Here is a 26,029-nt window from a genome sequence, read left to right as displayed (position 1 = left end):
CGATAAATTATGGATTAACCGAAATTCACCAGGAGTCTGTGTGGGCACCAGGCCCATAGGCGAACAACGGAAATGAGGAAGAGGCTGGGACAAAAACGGGCCAGCAACGCGACCCAAAGCAACTTCACGATCAATTTTTGACTGCAGAATGTTGGGATGTTTGCGAGCAAATGCAGAATTACGAGCAGAGGTACTAACCCTGGGACCTGAATAGCCTACCCGGAAACCGCGCAAAAAACCTTCTTGCAAAAAGTGGGAGTCCTGAGTATTAGGGTAAGCCCGTAAAAAAGGAAGCATACTACTTAGTTTTACTAGGGTTGATGCCAGCTGCCGGCACCCGTGCTGAGACGCGAGACTGTGAGTTTTCCCGACAACGGGTTGCGGGGTGGCCAAATGCCCTGCAGGTGGAGCAGCGATGCGCAAAGCGACACAACTGGCGATTGCACTGACCGCGGTTGAAGTCGTTACATGTAGGTTGACCAACCCCGGCGACTCGGCGCCGAGCAGGCCCGAAATCGGACCAGGGGTTGGTGGCAGTGGAGGGGGCACGCTCGCGTTGCTGGTACGAACGGAAATTATGCTGGTGCAAAACGGGCGCACCAAGCAGCACCAGCCAAAGTTCGGCATCAATAGTTGTCCAAGAGCGCGACGGCACACGCGCCTGGCGCAATCGAAACTGGATGTCGTACTCGCGCCAACCATACCCCACATGTCGAAATGCTGCCGAGCGAATAGTGTCCGCGTACTTCAGTAACGAACGCGCGTGGGTAGGATGGCGCAACAAATACACAGATGCAAAAACTAGAAACGCTGACGTCCACTGCTCGATAGACGTTATACGCGGAGCCTGCTTATGGGGACGAATCTGCCAAAGTGGGGACTCATTGGACCCGATTGTAAAAAGTGTCTCGTCAAAGGAATTATCCAAGCCGGTGCCGCGCGACGACTTCAACAAGGTTCCGAATTCTACGTACTCCCCCCTCCAAATTTTGTCTTTTAGATGTTGAGGAATCGTGGCCCCGAGATCGTCACAGACGCTAGTTAATGGCATATTCGAATCGGAAAAGGAGGTAATTGACAATGTGCTTGGAGCTAAAGTTCCCGACACCACGGGCGTGAAAATGGAAGGTTGCGGGGCTAATTCAAAAGGAGTAGCAACAGGGGACTTACCGGCTCCAAAGTTTGCGCCGAGCTCCCTCCAGGCCGACTGATGGTAGCGGGCGCTGGCGTTGCATGGTTAGCCTCAACACTTGCACTGTCTGGAATCATTCCGACCGTAGCCAACGGTGTAATAGTGGTATCCGGACCGGGCGATGCAAGCTGCGGTGCACTAGACCCCGCAAGGGCCGCAACCACCGACGCATCTTGACGGGAAGACTTGCGAGGCCGCCCCCGAGCACGCTTCGCTCCACTCGTCGGCCCAGAAGGAGCCCGCCGCTTGGAATTGGCGCGGGGCATAACTAACAAAATTGCTTTTGCAAAACAGACAGATTTTCTCTTTTCCAACCAAGCGCCACGGCTGCTCAAGCAAAAGTGACCGGGAGTAACTCTCTCCAGTGCTACTACCATTTTAAGGTCACGCCAGTAACTAGTTCGAGGCATTAAATCACCTTGCCAGCAACCGCAAGTAAACACTACTGACCCACTTAGTGACAAGAGCCTCCAATGTTCCGCGGTGATAAATTATTTGAAGCTGCAATTTATTTTGCCTCAAATTGATTAATATCTTGGGGACCTCGTCGGACGCATTAGTTAACGCCTGTCCGCTAACGGTGTTAAAATTACTTCGAAAGCAGTTTCCACAAAATACCGAATTGCTGTTACAAAAGGGCATTTACCCGTACAAATATATGGATTCGTTTGAAAAATTTATAGCTCGTTGAAAGGTGAAGATATATCACTAGAAGAATATCACCACGCGCAGGAAATTTTTAGCAAGTTCAATTGCAAAAATTTGGGCGGGGATCACAACATTTACGTTAAAACGGACGCGTTGTTACTCGCCTGCGTGTTTGAAAATTTCCGCCAAGTGTGCCGTAAAAATTACGGGTTGGACCTGGCCAATTATTATACGGAACCGACGCTAGCCCGGCACGCGTTACTGAAATATTCTCAAGTCGAGCTCGAGTTGCTATTAGACATTGACAAGCATTTATTTTTCGAGTGCGCTCAACGCGGCGGCATTTCGAGTGTTGGAGCTAGATGTTACGCCAAAACGAATAATAAATATCTGCCTGATTACGATCAGAGTAAGCTGTCGAGTTACATAATAGATTTGGACAAGAATAACTTATATGGCTGGGCAATGAGTCAGCTGTAACCAGTGGTAAAGTTAAATGGAAGAAAAACCTCAAACGGTACACCCACGATGAATGTTTAGAATTAGATCCATACGGGCCAACCGGTTACATATTTGAAGTTACGCTCGATTACCCACGCCATGCCGATATTGATCATAACTATGACGTGCTTTTAGAGATACAAAACGTACTTGGCGAAATGAGACACGAAACGTTTCACAACCGGGATAGATATGAATATTTATTTTTGCAGCGGGTGTATCACTGATCGCGCTGTTTGTGATTTTAAAATAATTTAATATACTTTAAATATAAAGTAGTCTATTATAAAACATGGCTTATCAGTATACAAAGAAATCAAACTCGAGTCGCAGGCTAAAAGTTCCTCGGGCTGTCAAGAGTGAACAACGCAAAGTCACCAGCACGCATAACCCCAGTACAATCACTGCCGGTCATACACTAAATGTCAAATTCCCCGCATTGGGGGTAGATGACGTGGTAGTGTCGGGTACCGCGAAATTGGCGTTTAAACTTGAGTTAGACGGGGCATCTGACGACAATCTAACAGTTTACAACAACCTGGAAGGGAACTTAATTTCGGAACTTAACATCACTTTACAGGGCAACAAAATTGTCAGTTACCGCGATGCAGGCTAAAAATATGACTTATTTCGGCTTGGAATGCGAAAACGTGGCAAAGTTGCATTTGGGAGCAGCAGATGCCAGTGCAGCGGCAAACGAAGGCAAAGACAAGGCCATCGCCGATGCGTAAAAGAACCGATACGCGATTGCGTTAGACGTACTGCTTATCAGTTGACATTTAATAATCACGACAAGGTGGTCAAAAATACAGACACGTCTGCAGAGTATTCGATTTCAGATTTAACGTTGGAATACGAAGTCGTAACTAATTGCGATTTGGCAGAAATTTTGCGGCAAAAGCACAAGGGGCTCGTTTATTATTTATTCGATCGGATTCACTCGTGGAAGAAACAGACCGTTTATAAATCGGACACGCTGTGGAACATTAGCATAGATCAGAAGATTAAGTGCCTGTAAGGGATTTTGATCTTGTTTAAAGATCCGTCAGTTCAAAATCCTCAACAATTTACAACCTGCAAATGTCCTCATGGGAGGCAGAAATACGATTGTACACTTTGTAGCGATGCAATAAAAATGCAATCAATAGGATAAAAACAATAATTTTTACAATGCCGATAAATTAAACCACTGAGACTTTCTACAAGAATTGATCGACGAGAGACTACAACGACTGTTTGGTTAAATTACAGTTCATTGAGCGCAAGGCTGACCAAGCCACGATTGAACGGTTAGACACGTCGATCGGCCACATAAAGTGGAATTGTGTACTTTGTTGCCTGAAATGTAATAACATGAAGAAATGCAATATGATTGACGAATCAACGATTTGTAAGTAATTAATAGGTAGTTATAATTTGTTTGAATTTGCTTTAACCGGGCTAATTGCAGCTCAGTTAAAGCAAATTTTTATTTTGTTTAATTAAATGATACCAATGACAGAATACCTTCAACTCGTTGTTCAATTAATTATCGCAATCAACTTGACGTTTTACACGGTTACAAGTATCAACGCCAACACCGACACCAGCACCGAGTCCGGTCAAGAGTTCAGTCCCGACTTTAACCAAAATTAAAAATCCTGAACGAGTCGAACAAGGTAAACAACTGGCAGAACATATCAAAGAGAATGAAACAGCAACGGAAGCAGAAAAATCCGAAAGTAAAATCTATAAATCCATTTCAGAAAACAGAAATTGGATCATAGGCAGTTTAGTGATTGGAGGAATCACATTATTTTTGTTTTTGAAAAAGAAATCGCAGGTAAAAGTTCCACCAGTTTAACTTCTCAAACACCAATAGCTTCCGAGACAGAAATTTTGGACATGGAATAATTTGGAAATGTAATTTAGAAATCGTATATAATAAATGAGTAACGCTAAATCGATAGATGTAAACAGAATTGCCAATATGGTATATCACGACGCAGTAGTTTCAGCAATTTCCATGGGATATGCCATGCTTAGTAATAAATTACTTAAAATTAAACCCGCCGGATCTAAATAAATTGTCGGTAGAAGACATGGTCAAATTGACTGCGCTGTCCTCGGGTGCATTGGCCACGCAGGGCTGGCTAGTGTCGCAGTGTGTCCCACCGACAAGCTTGCCTATGGGTTAAAAAGTAGGTTTTAAAAGTAGGTTTGCAAATTGGTTTATTTTAAAGTAACCATGGCAGAAGGTGGATTTGATGACATTGAAATGGGTGGCTTGGAAAATCGAGAAGAACAACAAGCCGATTGAAAAGAACGACAAACCAATCAAGAAGGCCGACAAACCGAACAAGAATTAACATGGGACGATAGCTTTGATCCAACCACTGATTTGGGTCTAACCGAAGAAACGACTTTTATTGAAGGCTCGGTTAGACCCAAAGAAGATGTCTTAGTCACAGGCGGAGTAATGTTTAGAACCAATCCCGCGGTAGATAATTTCTATAATTTTTTTCAAACGTGCAGGTCGATCGGATATCCTAATCAAATTATGAAAACTTTGAATATATAACAAAAACCGAAAGAGATAATACATTTCACAAATATGAGGGTTTGTATTGTCGGTTTTCACTGATCCGTATTACTTTCAGACACGTGAAACCCCAGAAAATTTGTGTCACTTTAGAAAATAGCATCTTGCGCTAAAAAATCTGAAAATGATAGCGGATCAAAATTTATTCGATACGAACTAGGCTTTGGGGATTACTCATAAAAGATGAGCAAAGCGCAAGCTGCGTTAGAAACAATTCAACTTGAAAATATCAAACTTCCTAGCGCAGCCGACGGAGTAAGCGATATCGTAGAGGAGCTTACAGAAAGTCGACAAGCGAAAACTGAAGGGCTAAACTATCGCGAGCTCATCGCCTTGGACGAATCATTACAAACGGTTAAAGGAGAACTGATTTTAACTAGGGTAAATTGGACATGGTGGACAAAAAAATTCAACAGGTCAAGAGTGAATGAGGAGAAGCGGCGTCAGCGGGTGAACGTGTGGAAATTCAACAACAGTTGGATAATTTACAAATCGAAAGACGTGGTCGGTTAGAAGTCATCAAAGTCATCAACAGAAACATTGATTGGATCCGCAGTCAGATCAATCGCATCAAAGAAACGATTACTGTGGTGATGTGACATTGCGCAAGAAAATTAGAACGTTGTTTCGTGAACAAGGCTTGACGATCGTCAGTATTTTAACAGCTTTTAGTTTAGCCATCAGTACGATAATTTCAAGCGTAGTTGCCGCTGTGAGAGCTGTGGGTATGTATGACGCTGGAACCAAAACCCGCGCTAGCCCAACACCAACACAACCGTCAAAAGGAGGTATAACCGATTGGATCAAACAACAATTGAAAAATTTGGCAAATGTTTTGAAGAATCTTGGTCTGAAAGCGCTTGCGGTATTGCCGGGAGTGATTGGTAGTATATTAGGTTGGATATTCAACGTGGCGTGTAAAGCGGTCGGTTGGATAGCAGATCACGTGTGGACGTTGTTTATAGGTGTGGGTGTTTTAATCTTAACTATGTTCAAAAGATGTAAATAGGTTTATAATAGTTTTAACAGATTAATTTTGGTTTAAAAAAACCACTTTCTCGAAATTGAGAAAGTGGGGGTTTTTTGCCTTCTACTTTTAAGTTAATAAGTTAAACAAAATAAATCCAAGTCCGGCGACCGCAATCGTTCCTACTGTTAACGACAATTTTTCTTCGTTGTGAATGTCCAACGGTTTCTTTTCGATAGGCACTATTGGTGGTAATATAGGATCCGGCTTTGGTAAAATTTTCGGAGTATGTCCACCTCTGTAACTTCTTCATCAAAATCCGATTTTCTAGGAACAATTAACACGAGAATTTAAACATGGAACGTAACCGGTCCGCGTTCTGGCTGTCGCGATTTGCAAATTGTTGTTGCATCCCTCAAACGTTCCTATTCTCAAGTCCATGTCCGACGGTACCAAGTTCAACCCCGGTGCGACTAGGAAATTCAACGGCGTTTTTTCGTATTGCAACGAATCTTGGAATTTGTCTATACTTTGCTCCAAGTCGGGCTCCGAATTTATCAAGAATTCCACTATGGTGATAAATTGCCATTGGGCGTCTAATCCGGTGCCACTTGCCATTACGCTCGTTTTCGTTTGTGCTTGGGCACCTAGTAACGCGTACACGTATGCCCTAATCGATTCGTTCACCTTTGTGATTCCCACGTCTGTAAGTTACTCTACTCTATTTGCCGTTTGTTACGTGTGAATTGTGGGCGTCGTAGTTTTTATTTGCCACCTGTATAGGCTATAGCCGTCGTCGTAATAATAAACGGTTCCCAACCCGTTCGATACGGTGTCCCTCGTTTAAACAACTTATTTTGGTCGACATAGCATCACGCAGTCGTAAAATTTTTACTCACTGTGTAATACACGTGGAAATTAAACAGTGCAGACACGTACGAGTTTGAATCAGATAAAAGGTCAAAGCCTACCCCACAAGCCGTCGTTGCACAATAGACCGCGACATTAAATTGGTTTTGGTAAAATGATATCGGGTCGGTTTCCAACGGTTAACGGCTTCGTCCGTTTTGACTTTTGGCAACTTATACGCCGCGGTTAAATTTGGAAACACGGCAGAAAAATAATAATCTTTATTGACCACGATTGATAATTGACTAAAGTTGGCTCCCATCTTTTACTTTATAATAAACTGATTCAAAAAGAAACCGGTTTTATAAAGGAATTTGACCGAATCTTTTCCTTCAACTCGTTAAATTTCCTAAGTTCGGACAAAATTAAGACAAATTCTTCTTGAGAAATATCACCGACTTCCATTGCGCGAGAGACGTATTCCTCAATGGTTTTAGCTTGGAATCGCAAAGCATTCTAATTTGATCGTGCTTTTTAGTTTGTGAGTCAACCTCCAACTGGCATATATCACCATGGCGTAAGCGCCAAATGCACCTTTGGCCATGCCCTCCATCACTGACCCGATAATAGCACCTATAATAGCGGGGATGCCTATGGCGGCAGACGTGGCGCCTACCGCTTCGACCCCGTATTCCACGTAATTTAGCGCGGTTAATACCCGTTTGATCTTTTTGTGAGAAGTTTCTCTGGTGTCGCGTTCTCGTAAGATTTGTCTGCAGATTTTTTCGATGTTTTTAAGCCGGTAATCTTTAGTTGCTTCGGCTTGATACCCACTCAGGTCCGGGTACACGTTTGATTGGACGTTTGTTGTCATCTTTTTAAAATATACGTGTTATAATCGCGCGGTCAAATGTTTAGTTCAATAAAATGTTTAGTTTTAAAATGTTTAGTTCAATAATTAATCCTTCGTTTTCGTTTTGCAAAAGCCCTCCCGTCTCGGACCTGTCATAGAAGATTAATTCGCCGATATTTCTGCGTTGTAGCTTTCTCGACGTTTCTAAATTACTGCGGAAATATCTATTTGACGAAATCACTTGTAATAAGTCAAATGACTGCCCGTTGTAAAATTAATGTTGGTATCCAACTGTGGACAATAGATGTAAGCAGGTTTATCTGATTCCATCGTTTAACCTTTTTCAAACAACATGTTTTTGACTGAAATGGCCTTGTCGCCTATCGTGTTGTCGATTATCACGTATTTCAACTTAATCGCCTGTGGGTTTTTGGACATATAAAAAGTGTGCGTTTCTATGTGATTCAACATGTTTTATAATAAGCTAAACTTAAATTTTTTACGCATATCACAATTTGTGCAAACCAACCATGTCGTAATGCCCTCGTCACCCGAGCGCGTATGCAATTGTCGATAATACGCGCTATTATTTTCACACACTTGACATTTTTGCAGTGGGTGTATCGTCGATCGCGTGGTGTCGTGTAAATTTAATTTATTTCATGGGCAAATGACCAAGCCCAATTTTTCGTAGTTCATTTGCGAAGTGTCAGCAGAATTATAAATAAATTCGACGCCAAATGTTTTGGCAATAGTTTCGCATTTATAATTCAATTGGCGTTTTTGAAAAAAAGGTCTCGATTTATTTGTGGCGTCGTTGTAATATTTCTGAGAGATTTTAAACAGGCCTTTTACGGTTTCTTTTTTGTCACGTCTTTATAACAGACCGCTATTAAAGCACGGAGCGGTTTGCCTCTGGAAATTTTGTCCACTAAAACTTGATTTACTCTATGTTCGGTGAGACCCACTTGTTCCGCAGTTAATTTGACGTCTAATTCTTTAAATAACTAACCCGTTTTAGATTTTGGCTTTTTGTAGACAAAACGCTGGTTGTATTTGCCGCCGACGTTTTCTGCTTAGTCTGAATAAATGCGAGTTAATATTAGCCCACAATCTCGGCACACGAGATCAGATTCTTCTCTTCTTTTCATTATATTTGTGTGTGGGCACGTGTTTTCCTCTTCTTCGATTTTCACGTGTGTTGGTTTTTGGCCGATAATTCTCATTCACCCGATTGTAAATAATCGTTCATTTTTTTTAAACAGTTGTTTATTTAAGGGACGTAAAATTAACCCCAGTTATCCCTGGGATAACTGAGGCTTAAAATAATTCTCAACTTAATTCATCAGTTTAATTCATCAGTTTAATTCACCTTTAATTCCACGGGTGTTTCAGATTCAGATTCTAATTCAGATTCTGATTCTTTATGGTCCAATCCTCTAAACGCTTGTAATGCCAATTATTCGAAATAATGCCGTCATTTCTAACTTTCAACAGGGCGGTTGATACGGTATACCTAACACTGGCACCACAATACAGTGAACTGTGAGTTCCATTATATACGTCTTTCGGATAAATAAATCATTGCGCATCACATCTTTTATTTATAAATTTCTCAATATTTGACAATGTAATGGGCCTCTTTCTGTGATCAAATAACGACGCGTAAGAATCTATTTTAACGTACATGCGGTGTTTTTCTGTGTAAGGTGGTTTAATAACGTATGCAACTTTGCACGATTTGTACAAGTAATGTAGATGGCGACAGGCTTTGTAAGCGTTAATGGTACTCGAGGGTAATTTTGACTTTACGGCAGCCTGCGTTTTGGCCTTTGTTTTAATAAACTCTTAAGCCGCCAAATTTATATCTTTGAGGGTACACATCATGGGCTTCTGTAGTTGACAACACAGTTTTATCCCACGTGCCGTATTTATAGACAGGATTTATACCGTAACAAGTCGTGTCTGTCATCATAATCAACAGGCGCTTTTCTTGGCCGTCATGACTATAATAAATTGGTGAACAGCAGTTGGTTACATAACTGCCTTCTTTTATCACGGGGGTTGATATAGTGAGTTTATTTGCATCAAAAGGACCGTATACGACATTGGGATCGCTGTTGTTGGCATTGAGACGATCGTGGTCGTCGGTTACGATGTAAATTTGGGTTGACATGATTCTAATTTTGTATTTCAGTCGGAAATTATTCTCATTTTTCTTGGGAGGGGTTAATCGGCCGAGTCTATTAAATCTTCGGATGGAATATCCACTTTAATTAAATCTTCTATGTCAACGTCGTATTCAATTATTAACCCAATATCACATAAATCAGAATCCAGTTTAGATCCGGCATTAGGCGGTAAATCGTCCTCTCGTTTGTGTCTTATCTTTTTGTGCCGCCCATCGACAAACACTGCGTGATCCATTCCTTCTAATTCGACGCAATTTAAGCAGCAAACGCAGTCGACACAACCAAAAAATTCTATACAACCGCTGCACTCGAAACACGCTTCGCAACTGTTTAAGGCATTTGAATGTTCACAGTCGTATGAATTAAAACAAAATACGCAATTTATACAATCACCGCATTCGTCGCACGTCGAGCACTGGGTACATTTGCTGCAATCGTGACATTTGTCGCAGTCGTGGCATTCGTTGCAATCGATACATTCGAATAAAACATAAGAATTTAAACAGTGTGTACAATCGACCCCATCTACCAAATTAACAGATTCGACCGTGTCCTTGCAAAAGAAACAATTCTGCCGTTTTCCGATTTCGTTTCGTATCCGGCAAACGCTCCTGCGAGTGTCAAATAATCATTCAATTTTTGTTTAAAACGCTCCTGCGAGTGTCAAATAATCATTCAATTTTTGTTTAAAACGCTCCTGCGAGTGTCAAATAATCATTCGTTTTAGTGACGGTAGTAGTAGTAGGGGTAGGAGAAAACAGGAAAAAAACGAAAACCTTCCTATACCTACCAAACCCCTTTTTAGTGATCCGAAAACTGGGACGGCAAAATTGAACGTTGTCCTAAAAATCCGGGTATTTTTTTATGTTTTAAGAGTGTTAATGTAACGACTTTTTCAATTTTTAAAAAAGGTTCGGGTAGGTATAGGTTTTTTTTTCCAATTTTGCCGGGTTTGAGTTTTTTATTTTTGAAAAAGGGGTCGGGTAGGTATAGGAGGGTTTTCGTTTTGGTCCCGTTTTCTCCTACCCCTATTACTGGTAGTCTTATATGTTCATTATGCATATGCCTCTGCCTTTGTTGTATGGTTTAACTACGATATTGAGGTTGTTTTTAAGTTGGTTTATAGCAGATAGTTCTTATTCGGTAATGTTGTTTTGCCAATTTCTGAGCCTGATGTGAGCAAGTTCAAATTTGGTGGCTTCCTGGTATTCTTCCTGCGTCGTACTGGGTGTGGTTTTTGGATACCAGGTAGAGGCTTGCTTGAACAGATGGTTCTTTGGGCATTTGTTACGCATAAGAAATGCGATTCTGAGTCTGTAGTTGAAGTTGTTTATATCCATTAGGAGTGATTTGCGGTTTGGTTTAGTAGGAATTGGTATAAAGTTGGGACCTTCTCCCAGAGCGATTTTTTTCGGTCGGTGATAGTTTCATTGTGGATAGGTTGGTTATGAAGGATTTGCATTGTTCTACTAATACTTCCAACTGATTGGTTTTGGCTCGTTTTTTAAGAGATTTGCATTTAGCAGAGAAGTTGTTCGATTTCTGTTGGCTGAGCGATCTTTGTTTTCTTTTTTGAATTTCCTTTTGGCCATCTTCTTTGGGATTGGGATGAGGAATATAACCACTGGGTTGGGTCAAGTTATATTCGGAATTAAGCAGGTAGCGAGTAGCCATTTTTTTTGAAGTTGTTGTGGTCTTGAAAAAGACCGTTTGTTTTTGGTTGACTTGTTATGCTCTCTTGAGGCTCTTGGTTGGTTGGGGCCGGGTCAGGTAGCTGAAGAGTTCAGCTGTGCTGCATGGTCACTGCCTTGGAAACCGGCAGGTTCTTCTTGGGCAAAGCGTCTTGTGTCCGTCATTTGTTTTTCGGCCTCTTGTAGTTGGTGCTCGTATTCTTCGAGGGAGAGTTTGGTGAAGAGGATGGAGGCTTTCTGTTCAAGCCTCGTCCAACGCTGGGTAAATGACCTGCAGAGTCTTAGGGAACGCTGTGGTCTTGGTTGTCGGACTGTAACTGTGATGTAAGGTGGCGAGGTTTATGTCAGCTGCCCGGGACAGTAGTCGGATTTGACGGGTGATGTGGTTTCTGGCAGCGGTGTCCCCGATAATCACGTGTGCAGTGACAGAAAAATTTATTCTGGTCCGTACCTCTAATATGTAGAGAATTCTGTGCAAAGCCCGTTCCCCGAACCAGACTATACACGATTTGCATAGGCCTCTGTGGCAATACAGACTGCAACGTCTTCCAGCAAGCCAGCCACGTTCACCTTGCTTAAACGCTAGACTTACACGAACCTTGTAATTTCCGCTAGTAGGCCCCTGTTATATAAAGACCTCAGCAGCCATTAGTTTATGCACAAAAATCTCTACTCTTATATTCTTTAGCACATTGAAGCCGCACTTGCCAGTAGTCACCTTGTGTGCACCTTCAATGTTTCCAAAAGCTGTTCACGGCTGATATGTCATGCTCCCTGAAGCACATTAGCTCTAGTTAAGTATTCAATTGGTCTAATATTCTAGTATCTATAATGGTGTCAGTAATGAATGATCTGCCAAAAAAACAATGCCTTGAAAAAAATGACAGTTACACACCACTACTTGTTTTTCAGTAACCTTTTTTAATTCAAAGATTACGTCCTGATCAGGAAAATATTATGAGCGGTGTACAAACATTGAGTCAGTGTATTAATGTCTTTTCATTCTGCTTGTCGAATGTCACTATAACGTGGAAATACAAGGCATTGATATCCTGTTATTGCTGAGAAATTTGTAGCCAACCTGAAACATTAGCCCTTCAGGATATTGTCTTCTATCCTTGTTTTCATTTTGAAGACCCAAGACCTTGTATACAATCCATCTCAAAATAAACCGGTTTTCAAAAGAATTCGGTGGCATTGCAAAATGATGATAGAAGATAAATGCATAACACAGCTGTTGTTTGCAGGAACAGCCAAAATGCAACTGGCTGGTAGTTAACTTCATTCCAACATTCAGTACATATACATTGCTATCAAGTCTATCATTTCTTGAACCATCTAAACATACTTTTAAATTTACTCAAAAACTCTATGAATGAAAAAAAAAATTCATATAATATACTCTCTTTTTTTCCGGGGGTAGTCGACATTTATAGAAGCCTGAGAATCGGCACTTTTGCTTTTTCACTAACAGTATCATGTTGAAGATATATGATCCAACGATAATCAACAACTTCCCATGATCCTTGCTGGGCATGTGCCTGAATTGCGCCCTCTAACTTGTCACTCCACTCCTCCGCTACCTTGGTGCTCATTGTGAACATGATGTGACCACCTTAGGGAGTGAATCAAAAATACACATTATTTTGTTATTTAGTCGGTCGATGCAAGCTTTAGTTAGGCCCTTTCATGATGACCGGGTGAACTATAAGTGTACTCTGATATTCGCAGATACAAGTCCCTAAAATCATGTCTCATCTGTCCTGAAGAAATGATGTCAACTTTCTACTCTGTACCTGGTTTTGTAATTCGAATGAGCTCTGGGAAGCACGCATCGGTCACATGACCAGGAATACCAAAAGCTCCACTCATGACGACGACATCATAGTGATCTAATTAAAAAAAGTACACTGAGCACATAAAAAGAAAGCACATAAAAAGAAATCACGCCAAAGTTTGTCTGTTTTTTTATTAGAATGCCATACAGCCTAAAACTTCATTGTTTTGCGACTAATACTGGTACAGTTGCTGGATATGATTCGATGAAGTGTTCGTATTGAAACGTACTATAGACGTGTATCTGCCTGTTTATTAATCGGCTAGTTTTCTATACCATACCATCCGGAATTTTCGTCTGGTGGTCATCTAGTGTGTCGCATATGTACTCAGTGTAGCACTGATGTTCCTTACTCTTGTCCAAAGAAACTTGAGAAGGTTCCAGGGCATCAATGTGAACGAAGCCACGCCTTTTGAGCTGAAAGCAAAGAAGAAAACATGTCAAGTCGGAGAATAATGTTTTTTTAAACTTTCAGCCTATTTGTATTGTCTCACTTTGTTTCCTGTTGCTATCAATTTCTACCCCCAAGAAGGGGAAGGAGAAACATTCCAGAGATTTACCTAAACAGGTATAAGTTATGCTCCTTTTCTGTATGACTTGGTGTATGGACCATGTTGATCTCGACCTTTATTTTAGCCCCCGTGACACTCAACACGATGTGGCCAGTCTTTTTGAGATCGTGTTAGAGTCTTCATCAACGGGGCAGTCGTGCCAAAATTTTGAGTATAGGTCTACGAGAAATTTACGTAACAGGGTCGTAAAGTGGCTTGAAATCACAGTGACAGCATATTTACAGCCTACGTTGTAGAAATGGCATAGATGTGGTCTTTGCGCATAAGCATCCTAGAAAGATTTATGTAGACGTGGTACAAGCGCAGCTGGATCAAGAAAATTTTTATGCCGTTTCCACCAGAGAACTGACGGGGAGCATATGCACTGTTTCAGCCAATATTGGAAATGCTTGGAAAAAGATCGTGGTGCAATTGTATCGAAGTCTTAAGCCTGGTTTCCATATCGACGTGAGAAACGCAGAGAGCAACGCAATCAAGACGCAAACTGCAACGCAGAAATATGGAAACATGTCAAACGGAAGTTTTGCCACAAACACAAATCAGCCCCAGGCGGATCGGTAAAGTAGACCCCTGTTCAACCATGGTTCAACTTTGCCGACTGTCTGCGTTGAGTCGCTGTGTAGGCCTTTACAAACACGTACGCTGGCATGACGGGCGTACAACGATGCGCCTCTCGCTGAGTACCACTAATTTGGTCCACTTTCTCCTTATTGCTACCAAATGCAGCCCCAATTGTCAACAAAACAGCTGACCATTAACAAATTACATCAAACTGGAGTATCACTTTGGCTTCAAGAGGCAACGTTGCCACGGCAAAAAAAGCATTTTTTAACGAAAATTTTCCGAGTTTGGGCACCGTTTTGATTAAGTTTTTGCTGGAATGACGTTGCACAACGCCTCTTCCGCGACTGTCTGCGTCCTGACGTCTTGCGGAGCCGCTGCGTTACAAACGACCATATGGAAACCTGGCTTTACATTTTGGTATATCCAGGACTCACTTTAAGTTTAACTGTGCTGAGAACCTAATGCGAACTTCATACACGTGCCAGCAATGCACTTGAAAATAGGTCACGTGAAAATGTACTTTGCCACATGTTGGTGGCTCCAGGTGTTGGATTTAATGTTGGTGACATTTAGGGATCCAAATCACCACTGGGCGTGGCCAGGGAGGGGGATGTGAAATGGAAGTTGTTTTCCCTCTCACCTTTCCTGAGCCACTTGAGGTACCCAAATTTACCACCCCCACAAACAATCTTGAATGTGCCCCTGTTCAGGCTTTCTCCCTCCCCTCCACTTTCAACACTGTTCCACTGGTCCACTTATCCAAATGGAAGTCCTACCAATTCAGAGTATCTAACCTCTTCTCCAACCATTCCTACTCCAGACGCTGCATCCAGGATCTTGGCCGATTTATCTCTTATGACGTCAGACACAAGGGCAGAGAGATTAGCAGGACTACAGTAACCCACACTGAGATTTTGCTGACAAGGTGAAAAATAGGACACGATCATTGACAGGATTTTTGCTGGCAGAAAATGACAAACCAGGTGAGGAAAACGTAGCAGCTATGCCGTTAGTACTCTCGATCTCACAACTTGTATATAATGTACCTGTATCCATGGCTATGTCATTTTGGACTTAGGGTCAAGTTGAAAACAAGGTTGTCTCTGTTCCCGAAGTGTGCAGCAAAATTTTGTTCGTGTTATTCCTGTTCCATTTGTATCTTATCAAGGTTAATGTTAGTCTTAGTCCCAAGACGATAATGCTTAATAATGATTAGAGCATATGCCCTCTGACGACTCACTTATCTGTTTCTGTAGTTCTCCCCTGGACGTTTAGTGAACCAGTTAGCGATAACAAAATTGTCAGCCGGGCAATTAATGGTCACAAGCGTATGCACTACGTGCAGAATTCAGCTGTTAGTAAAGTGTGGTATTCAAGCACACCAATTACGTACGTAACGCTCGCGCAGTGATACCCTAGATGCAGACCACTACTACTGGAAATATACCAGGCAAGATATGGGACGGAGGGGTACCCCCCCCACCTGTCGAATCCCTATACACACTGTAGACTGTTGTTACCTAACACATCCCCTTAGAAGTCTGTAAAAGGATTCCTGAGACTCCGATCAAACAATGACCAACACAAAGGTGGGGGGGGGGGAGTTCTCTCCGTCCTATATTTTGCTTCAAATGACTGGAAAGCCGCCATTGTGAGACCCTTATTTATATAAAACGGCCACCACATTTCCGGCAGATTTCCAAAACGTTGGTCAGAGAACGTCAAAAGGAGTTGAGCATAGTTTTTTCAACAATAATGGGCCAAGACTCGGGGGCGTGAAGTCCTGGCTTTAAAATGAATTGTGTGATAGTTTTGAGCACAGAAGTGATGAACCATGGAGTGAAGTACCGAGACGGAAACAACAAGTGCACATATTTCTGAAATACTCTGAAGGCCCTTCACCTTTTCCCTTACAGCATTTGGCCGATATTCATATAAACATGATTAATTAATATAAGTACAAGGCTTGAGACAGCTGTCTTTACTCACAGCTCAACAAACAATTGGCGTGAAAATTCCTATGCACCGTTAAATGTTTGTCAATAATCCTGTTCACAGTTCATCATGGGATTAGTTGACAAAGAAGCAGTTTGTTTTATGCGCAATCAGCACTACCCTTTAAAATACTCTAATCTGTAATCAAAGCAACCCTTTTTTCATACCATTTAGCATTGATGATTTGGACTAAAGGCATAAAATATGTGCCGGAAATTGGGGGGACAGGAGAGGGAAAAACATTCGGGGATGATTGCCCGGCCATGGCAGTTTGAAAACCAGGGGTGCACTATAGACCATGTAGGGGGCGATATTCATGTGTACATTATTTTGTAATATGTATAACATTTATGCCGAATCTTTTGTCGGGATGGCATATTTATGGCTTAAAAAAATTTTGAGTGACATTCAGAACATTTCAGTCTTTGGGAGTCCAAAACATTCTATGCAGTCTGCTTTAATTTCTTTGCTCACAACAAAAACTGGGGATGATTCAACTGCCCGGCACCCCAAGTGGGGATATATACCCCCATTCCGCCTCGATTTCCGCCCATGATTTGGACTGAAGTTATTCACAAAAAAGGAAATAATGCTTGTAAGAAAAAGAACATCAGGGGGATACCTTGCACGAATCCCCGTTTCTGATATGGACTAAGATAGTGAAATGTACTATTGGCCATTCGGAATAAAGACTTGAAGTTCATTCATCCCGAATTTACCAATCACATTCCTGCCAGTGAGCTCTTCTTACAAACTTTTGAAAATTTGTGTGTATATGGATCCACATCTGCCGTGTTGAGCATGTTTTTTTACAACATAACTTTTGACAAGGGCCACTTGCTCATGGGTTCATACACAAAATGCATAGCTTGCTTGGTATCGAATTGCTTGATGCAAGAATATCATAAAAGGTTCAGGCCTACCTCCTTGAAGTGGTCCGCCCAGTCATCATAAACTTGAACCAGTTTCTCCCCACCTGAAGGATGGGCGTAGATTCGGCTCCGAAAGTGGTGAAAACCCTCAACACTTTGCTCTCTCTCAGTCATTTGTAACTCAATACTGATTCTGACTTGTCAACGTCAGTTCACTCTTTATCACCCAAGACTAGTTGCAGAATAGGCCTACCCCGCGACCAACCGTGTAGAAGAACGCTGCGTTCAACAACAGTCGTGACAGTGTCGATAAGTCATGATCCTCAACTGCAATGACTCTAATCGATGGCAAGCTGTACTGAGACCTCTTAACCCCCCTCCCCCAGCAGCAAGGGGTCTTTACACGCTCGTCGACGTCGCACATGTTTACGTATACGTTAAAAAAAGTACACCCGTGACATGGCTGTCTTGAGGGTGCATTCCACCAAATGGTTGTAGGCCCCCCTACTTCTGCGCGCGAGCTCATTAATATTTTGTGATCCCACGGGGTGTTTACAATAAGACATGCCATGATCAGGAGGGATCATAGAAATATTTCTATAAATCCCGAATTTGGGACTGGTAGTTTCCAGTTAGGGGCAGGCCTACTTCTTTCACAAAAAGCCCAAAATTCCAGGCCTATATTGGATAGACGCGGACGGCTACATTCAGAGCTGAGCGCGCAGTTTGAACCGCATGAGTGACATCACGTAACTGACATGCTCTCAACATTTTAAAGAAACAAAAGTGGACCCAAAGGTTTACGATATGATTCGCACCGAGAAGAACCTCACGAGTATGTTCAAGAAAATGTACGTGTGTGTATAAATAAAATCTCCCTTAACCTGTTGTTTTCATTGATGTAACACGTAGCTGTTGCTGTGTTTTGAAACAAATATCATGCCAAGTCAGTGGTGTTCCATCTCAAATAGATGAAGCTTTCAAAGTAGCAATTAATATCATGGAGAAAATATCTGAGAGGAAAGCACTATGTGATATCCCCACAGGCAGAACACTCGCCAATATTTTTGTTGCGCGACTGCTTTACGAAAAATGTTTTTACTTCCAGTAATAAGAGAATAAGTTCCACAACTTGTGAAGCTTCCCTTGTTGAAATTTCGGACTTTCACCCCACTTTCCATATCGACGTGAAGAGACGTACGGAAAAGTGGAGTTTTCCGCGGTCAGTAGTACTTGCCCTGTGTTAGAGGTGACAAAAAAGAGGTAGCACGTACGTGGCTTACCAGATTCTGAGTGGAGATTTCAACCCTGAGCCATCTGAGAGTGTCCACAAAGCCTTTGAAGCCAGCGAGATGGGGCTAGACAGCATTTACAAGAACCTCAGTGAAGATGGGAGTTCTGAGCCTCTCTGTGTACCACGTGGAAAATACGCCCCTCGGGGGAGGAATGTCACACCATAGACCATAATGTTTATGTGGTACACTCAAAACCAATTGTGTCCAGTGAAGATTTTGGAATCTTAGTGATTGTCTTATTTCTCCACCCCCTGCATTTTCTTGTGAATGTAAAAATACATTTTGCCATGGGCAATATTTTCCGATATCTTTCAGAATATGAAGATTGGCTGCGCAAGCAAATGGGAGCTGTATTGAGCGAGGGCGCTCTTGTTACCGTTTTACGGGTGAAGATATTCTAGTATTTATTTAGTCCAAAATCCTTTAGCATCAATAGTGGTGTCTGTAATGAACGATCTGCCCAAAATAACTGCCCCAAAAAAAACTGACTGTTAAACACCACTACCTATGTTCTTTTTAATGGAAAGATTACTTTCTAATCAGCAGCATTTTATGAGCGGTGTACAAAAATTGTGTCACTGCATTATTGTCTTTTAATTCTGCCTGCCAAAAGTCACACTTTAACGTGAAAATACAAGGCATTGATATCCTGTTATTGCTGAGAAATTTGTAGCCAGTGAAGCATTAGCCCTTCAGGATGTTGTCTTCTATTCTTGTTTTAATTATAAGTAAATTTTAAAGACCCAAGACCTTATCTACAATCCATTTCAAAATAAACCAGTTTTCAAAAGGACTTTGTGGCATTGCAAATGATGACAGGAGATAAATGTGTAGCACAGCTGTTGTTTGCAGGAACAGCCAAAATGCAAATGGTTGGTAGTTAACTTCATTCCAACATTATGTACATGTACTATCATTGTTTTATTTCGTATCCTTTTGACACCAAACTCTCCCCATGCTCATTTTGACATTTATCTGAAACCCCCATCAATTCCAACACGATCTTACTACGTCCTCAAGAAATCTGGAGAGCTGGGCAATCTTTTTGAGATCTTGTACATCTCAGTAAGAACTCAGTGGGAACTGATAGCTACGCTGTAGGGTCTTCATGGACGGGGACGCCGTGCCAAAATTGTGAGGGTACTCAAATTTACGTCGAAGGGTCGTAGGCTATATTAACAAACCTGGTGAAGACGGCAAATGCACAAAGTCTTGGCGAATTAACATAGTACTGGAATCTTTATAGACGCGGTACAAGCGCAGCTCAATCAGGAAGAATTTGATGCCGTTTCAACGGCGGTCCTACCAGAGAACTGACGGTGCACGTTTTAGCCAATATAAATGCTCGAAAACTGGTACGCCAGCAACAAGCGTACCGCATAATGTCATATACACGCAGAACAACGTGTTACCTTCTCACCGTTATCTTTAAATTAACGTCGTAGGACACCCGTATCGAAGTCTTTCATATTTTAACAGTCAGGGCGCACGCTAACACGTGCCGGCAATGCAGTAAAAACCTAGTAGTACGATCTTGGATGAACTACCAACATTCCTAATTTCGTCCTGTCCTAGCCAGCGGCGTATCCAGTCTTTGGTATCAGGGGACAAATTCAAGAGCGAATGCGGCTTCGGGTTTATTCAACATGATGTTGGGGAGAAGGATATCAGAAGCCTTACTAACGGTGGCGACATCCTTGTTATCTTTTATGGTGTTATTTTCTTACTGGTTCCGGTGCTTATATTTATAAACAAATGTACCAATTACATGTAGATCTACTTTCTTTCTGATGAAGTATTCTTAAAAAACAAAAATCCGTGGGCCTCCCCTACCGGCCCCTGCCCCCTCCCCTGATGGAAACACCAATGGTCCTAACCACATTTTAATGAAATTTTACAATGTAGCGTCCCGGGTCGTACTGGTCGTCGTCAGAGTGTGCTGAAGATATTAATAGGTCACATGAAAATGACTTTTCCACATGTCGATGGCTCCACAAGTAGGACTGACTGTTCGTGATTTTTAGAGGGTCCAACTCACCAGTGGTAAAACTGTGGGATGGCACGGTGTGAAAAAGTAGCTGTTTTCCTCAACTTTTCCCAAGCCATTGGAGGTGCTAAAACATTAACCTCCCCCCACTAACAAATATTGTATCTGCCCCTGTTCAGGCTTTCCCTCTCCCCTCCACTTTGAACACCGTTCCACTGGTCCACTTATCCAAATGAAAGTCCTACCAATTCAGAGTATCTAACCTCTTCTCCAACCATTCCTATTCCAGACGCTGCATCCAGGATCTTGGCCGATTTATCTCTTATGACGTCAGACACAAGGGTAGCCAGATTGGCAGGACCACAGTAACCCACACTGAGATTTTGCTGACTAGGAGAAAATATGGCACGACCATTGACAGGAATTCAGCCGACAGAAAATGACAAACCAGGTGAGGAAAATGTACATGTAGCAGCTATGCTCTCGGTCTATGCACCTGTCTCTGGCCATGTCATTTCGGACTTGGGGTCGCTGAATAAGAAAACCCAGAACATGAGGTTGGAATTGAAAACAAGGTTGCCTCTGTTCTGAGAGTGTGTATCAAAGCCTTCATACTCGTTATTCCGGTACCATTCGTAATTACTGAAAGAACCATTCCTGATCAGGGTTAATGTTTGTTAGTGGTCCTAAAATGATAGTCCACAATAATGGCTTGAGCATAGTGCGCCCTCTAATGACTCAATTATGAAACCAGCCTACTGGCTTGCTCTCATCTTAGGAATCTCACAGTAAGGGCTTTAACTTACTAAGACTGAAACAATGAGTGCAAAAATATTCTCTGAAATACTCTGAAAAACCTAAGTACACCTGTACAACATTCGGCAAATGTGCATATAAACATGATTAATGCAAGTATCAGGCTTGAGACACCTGCCTGTACTCACAGCTCTAAAAACATTAGGCCTAAAGGTCTTCTGTACGGTAAAAGAGGTGTAAAAACGTTTGTCAGTAAAACCAATGAAAACAAATGAAATCTTAAGATTTGAAATGAACAAACACATAAGAATAATGCAAAAACAAAGTAAACAAAGATTACATTATTTACAAATAAAAGAAGGGTAAACAAAATTTAAGAAAATGAACAGGAATAATTAATCGGCAAAGTAAATCGAAGTCAGACAATAACAGTTAAATTATTCAATATAAGGAATAACATGGATTGAATTCATTTCAAACGACAGATCTGTTAATTTAACAAGAATAGACAGACTGAAGATGAATTATAGATAGAAGTAGAAGGAACCGGAAACAATACAAGATGATTGAAATTATTCGAAATGGTTTCAGCAACAATTTATTAAATTACAAATAACAAAATAACAGATCGATGAAGAAAAATGTGAAATATAAAAATGAATGATTAATGGAAAGTGAAAGTCACATAGCCACCAAAAACAGAAGTAGATTCTAGTATATTGTTTCTTACGAGAGTAGTGACCCCCGACCCACTCGAGCAGTTAGGATTATAAAAAGGGGCGTAGTTCGACCAGAATTGCAGGTTTCTCGAAGAAAGATAACATCCGGTTTATTGCAAAGTCTATCGATGTAAAGGGAAACACTTATAACAGAAGAAGGACAGCCCCTCTCGTTGAGTGTGAGCAATGACAGTGTCAGTATAAAAAGTTAATGAATGAAATCAGAGTTGATAATTAAAGGTGAGAGTAATTACACATCGAATTTCTTGATGAGTTTGCTGAGCTTTGCTTCAGATCAGAGGGCTGGTTTTCAGTGGTCCGAGTTGGGCGACAAGTCCAGGGATATCGGTCGTGAACTTTCGTGCAGTTGTTTCAGGCTTTTTGCTGGATTTTACGTTTGTATGTTTTTTCATAAATATAAAGCAGTTCTTCTGGTTTTACGGGACCTCTGCAAGTGGGGAGACCCGCAGACCCGAGACAGGCTGCAAGTCCTCCACTGCGCTGAGTCCGTGTCAGTGTTATCAACCACGGAGGCCTGGGTGGAAGGGTTAGGGGTTTGGGCATCCAGGGCTATGGGAGACGTGGTTTGCATAGGGGAGGAGATTTTACAAGCCATTTTTCAAACAGGTGAGCGGGATTTGAGTGGGATTTAAGGGGGGTGTTGTTGGAGAGTCTTTAGAAAGGGGGTTTCTTCCGCTTAGTTGCTTCTGAAAAGAGACAGGAGGGAGCCTGCGGGGATCCTCGGATGTACTCGCTCTGTTTACCGGGCTGGGTAGTCTCCCAGGAGACAACCCCACCGAGGCCCCCGACGACGACCCACCAGCGGAAGCCGACCCGTCGCCTCCAGCAGACACCGGTGGCGACGGTGCGGCCCCTGCAGGATGCACCGTGGAACCTGATCGAGGGGCCCGGCCCTTCGCCCGAACACACGCCGGAGCAGAAACGGGAGTCCGCGTAGGCCACCGCCCCCCTCCGCAGATAGAACACCGGACCCGGACAAAGCACCATGGCCCGCAGAGGCAGCGTCGCCCCCGTCGGGAGTCGGAGAATTCGATCGTGTCGACAGTTGTTTGGGGTCAGATTTACCGTGAGTGGATGCAGGTGGGGGTTGAGGGCGTTGTCTGTTGGGCCGGGGCGAGATTCAGGGTTAGAGGGTTCCTTCTAGCAGGCCCGGCTGATGTGGCCGAACCCCCCGCAGCTGATACACTGTACGGACTCCTTTGGCAAGAGCACACGGTAGTTCACGCCGTTATACGCAAAGTTCATGTGATTAAGAGGGATGATATTATCGTTTATAAGGACTTGGACGTGAAGGCGAAAGGGCATTATGTGAGACGGTTTCTTATTTTATAATTCCACGGGAATAGGCCGGATCTGGGAGACAACGTTGCAGAAGGAAGATAGCATGTTAACTGCAAGGACTGATAGAGTGGTTGAGTTGTTGGCAGACGGGTGAGCTCAAGGAAGGAACCGTCATTATCGAATCCGTTTTGAATAGCGTCCAAGATGGCCTCCTCGAGCTCTCCAGTAAACAGTAATTCTTCCATGTTTCGGAAACAACGTTTACAGCATCGGACTGAATAATTTATGTCCTGCATAGAACGTATAACACCTTGTGTCTCTCATCACCGGGCAAAATGGGCTTTGGTAGAAGCGGACACCCCTTCGGATGGGTACCCTGAATATAGCAGACATTCAAAACATGTCAGTCGTTGGAAGTCCCCAAAATTCTTCACAATCCACTTCAATTTTTTGCTCACGACAAAAAAGGGGGGATGATTCAATTGCCTATCCCTGGCAAGTGGGGATGTATACCCCATTCCGCCGGGATTTCCGGGATTTGGACTGAAATTATTCACAAAAACGAATTTCCAAATGCTTATAAGAAAAAGGAAATTTGGGGAATACCTTTCATGAACATCAGTTTCTGTCATACACTAAGATTGTGAAAACTAGTACTGACCAATCAGGTTAAGGACATGGGGCTCATTCACCCGAATTGACCAATCACATTCCTTCAGTCTAAATAACTGGAGCTCTTCTTACAGACTTTTGCATATTAAATTTTGTGTGTATACGGATCCACATCTGGCGTGTTGAGTATGGATTTTTACAACATGACTTACGACAAGGGCCACTTTCTTGCTCATGGGTTCATACACAAAATGCCTAGCTTGCTTGCTTGTCGGATCGCTTGATGCAAGAATGTCGAAAAAGGTTCAGGCCTACCTCCTTGTAGTGATCTGCCCAGTCATCGTAAACTTGAACCAGTTTCTCCCCACCTGAAGGATGGGCGTAGATTCGGCTCCGAAAGTGGTGAAAACCCTCAACACTTTGCTCTGACTCGTTCATTTGTAACGCAAGACAGATTCTGACATCAATATCAATTCACCTTTATAAACTCCGTTGTGTATCTGGTGAAGCGCCTATAACCGTGCCTGTCGATGCCACATCACATAAAACGGCCTGCCAGATGGCGCTCGGCTTAGCTGGTAGCCATCACCTGCTGGAATCTTATTCCTATAAAAATGACCAATCACAAACATGGCGCAGTCGTTTTTATAGTCCAGTAGTCAACAATCATGTGCAATAACACTGCGGTTGTCGTAATTGTTGATAGGCCTATGTCCAACCAGAGGGTGGACTGAAGAATTATTTTGAGGTATCTTTGAATTTCCTAAATTATCAAACCGTATTTAATATAAAACTAAAAAGCGGAACACAATGACTAACTTCCCCTCTCCCCCTTTTTTCGAATTTCAAAGCCGGGCAGTTTTGGTTTCAAGTCATCCCCCAGTCCCTAGAAAAGATTCACGCCACTGGTCGGAATTGCTCAGAACGAGCAATTTAAGTTTAAAGTCTGAAAGTTGCCCCCTCCCCAAAGTAGAACTCAAAATTATTTTCGCGAACCTTTGCTTCTTTAACATCACCTTCGAAAAAAAGGGGCCCTGATAAGATATTTATAAAGCGTATATTAACTGCATAGGAAGAGAACAAATTGCTTGATCTGAAAGAGAAATCACGCCGAAATTTGACTTCTCACTTAAAATTTTGAATAAATGACGTCAAGGGCAATAAGTGTACTCTGTTCACATGGAAAGTTACAAAGTATTTTCATGTTAGTAAATGCTTTTAAAAAGACATGTTAAAACAGGAGACTTAGAAAATCAGCTTAAACGAATAGTCTGCATAGGCCTATACAACAAATTCTAAAGTCTAATACCTAAGTCGTTTAATAAAATCTCTTTTTAAACCTATCGTCAGGTTACATAGGAATATAAAATTGCCACCTGAGTCTTTCTTGGGGTTGTTGCAGTTAGAAATCATTCTTCAACAATCACAGAACGTGATAGGGCTGCCCCGTGTAAAATCCCCATAGGAAGGCTGTGCTCAGTACTTTTTATTACACAACTGTCTATGGGCAAGATGTTTTTATTGCCAGTAATGAGAGGAGACTAGTTTTCACGCCTCCTGAAGCTTCCCATTTTGAAATGTCAAACTTCAAGTCTAGTTTCTTTATCGACGTAGAGAGACGCAGAGAGCCTCGCCGATTCGTTTCTGATGAGACGTTACAATGATGGAAACTCTTTATTGCGACTGACGCAAACAGACGGCGACAGTGAGCTTTATAAGTTGAACGTCTAAATCAAGGGCGCCAAAAGAAGCATATTTGAACATCAGGGTCCCTGCATTGTGTTGTGTAGTTATATGCACTGCAGGAGCGCTGCATGCATGTCATGCTATCTTTCTGGGTCGAAAAGAAAACATTCTTCAAGACAGAGGTACATGTGTATGACAAAACACAGACAATGGCGAAACTATGGAGAGGGAGCGGGATGCACGCAGTCAAAGCACGGAGAAATTAAAGACTCCGTGTCTTTTATTTCTCCCTGGTCAAATCTGAGAACGGACACAGCATACAAGCTGCATTTCAGTGGCTTTCATCATTCCCTTGAAA

General features: G+C 42.3%; 2 protein-coding genes across 3 annotated transcripts in view; one reads left to right on the top strand and one right to left on the bottom strand.

Moving 5' to 3' along the window:
- Positions 1-12,419: 12,419 nt before the first annotated feature.
- LOC110988650 (methyltransferase-like protein 27) lies at positions 12,420-24,431 on the bottom strand. 2 transcript variants are annotated; one of them, XM_087132449.1, is made up of 5 exons: positions 24,301-24,431; positions 20,860-20,982; positions 13,593-13,728; positions 13,271-13,366; positions 12,420-13,089 (listed from the first exon to the last, which is right to left on the bottom strand). In XM_087132449.1, the coding sequence occupies exons 1-5, from the start codon at positions 24,421-24,423 to the stop codon at positions 12,905-12,907; spliced, it is 663 nt and encodes a 220-aa protein (XP_086988575.1). In that variant the 5' UTR covers positions 24,424-24,431; the 3' UTR covers positions 12,420-12,904. The 2 variants fall into 2 exon arrangements, with proteins under 2 accessions (XP_086988575.1, XP_086988576.1); XM_087132450.1 differs by lacking the exons at positions 20,860-20,982; positions 24,301-24,431 and adding an exon at positions 15,242-15,409.
- Positions 20,936-26,029, top strand: part of LOC110988642 (mitogen-activated protein kinase kinase kinase 20-like) — a 37,352-nt gene continuing 32,258 nt past the window's right edge. Inside the window, exon 1 of the mRNA XM_087132445.1 lies at positions 20,936-21,047. The gene's annotated coding sequence lies outside the window, so the exon portion shown is untranslated. The remainder of the gene's footprint in view (positions 21,048-26,029) is intronic.

Source organism: Acanthaster planci, linkage group LG02 (assembly GCF_054643075.1).
Source record: "Acanthaster planci isolate LZ-2023a linkage group LG02, COTS_SCS, whole genome shotgun sequence".
In the NCBI taxonomy this organism is placed as follows: Eukaryota; Metazoa; Echinodermata; class Asteroidea; order Valvatida; family Acanthasteridae; genus Acanthaster; species Acanthaster planci.
Note: the sequence above shows the minus strand (reverse complement) of the source record. Positions and strands in the feature narration are given on the sequence as shown.

What these genes read in the sequence shown, in the direction of transcription:
- LOC110988650 (XM_087132449.1), bottom strand. Translation starts at nt 24,423, where the DNA reads ATGAACGAGTCAGAGCAAAGTGTTGAGGGTTTTCACCACTTTCGGAGC. An exon ending in GGGCAGATCACTACAAGGAG is followed by an intron (nt 20,983 to 24,300) that starts GTAGGCCTGAAC and finishes TCTCCTAGTCAG; the next exon opens with CAAAATCTCAGTGTGGGTTA. An exon ending in CATTCGAATTACAAAACCAG is followed by an intron (nt 13,090 to 13,270) that starts GTACAGAGTAGA and finishes TCACTCCCTAAG; the next exon opens with GTGGTCACATCATGTTCACA.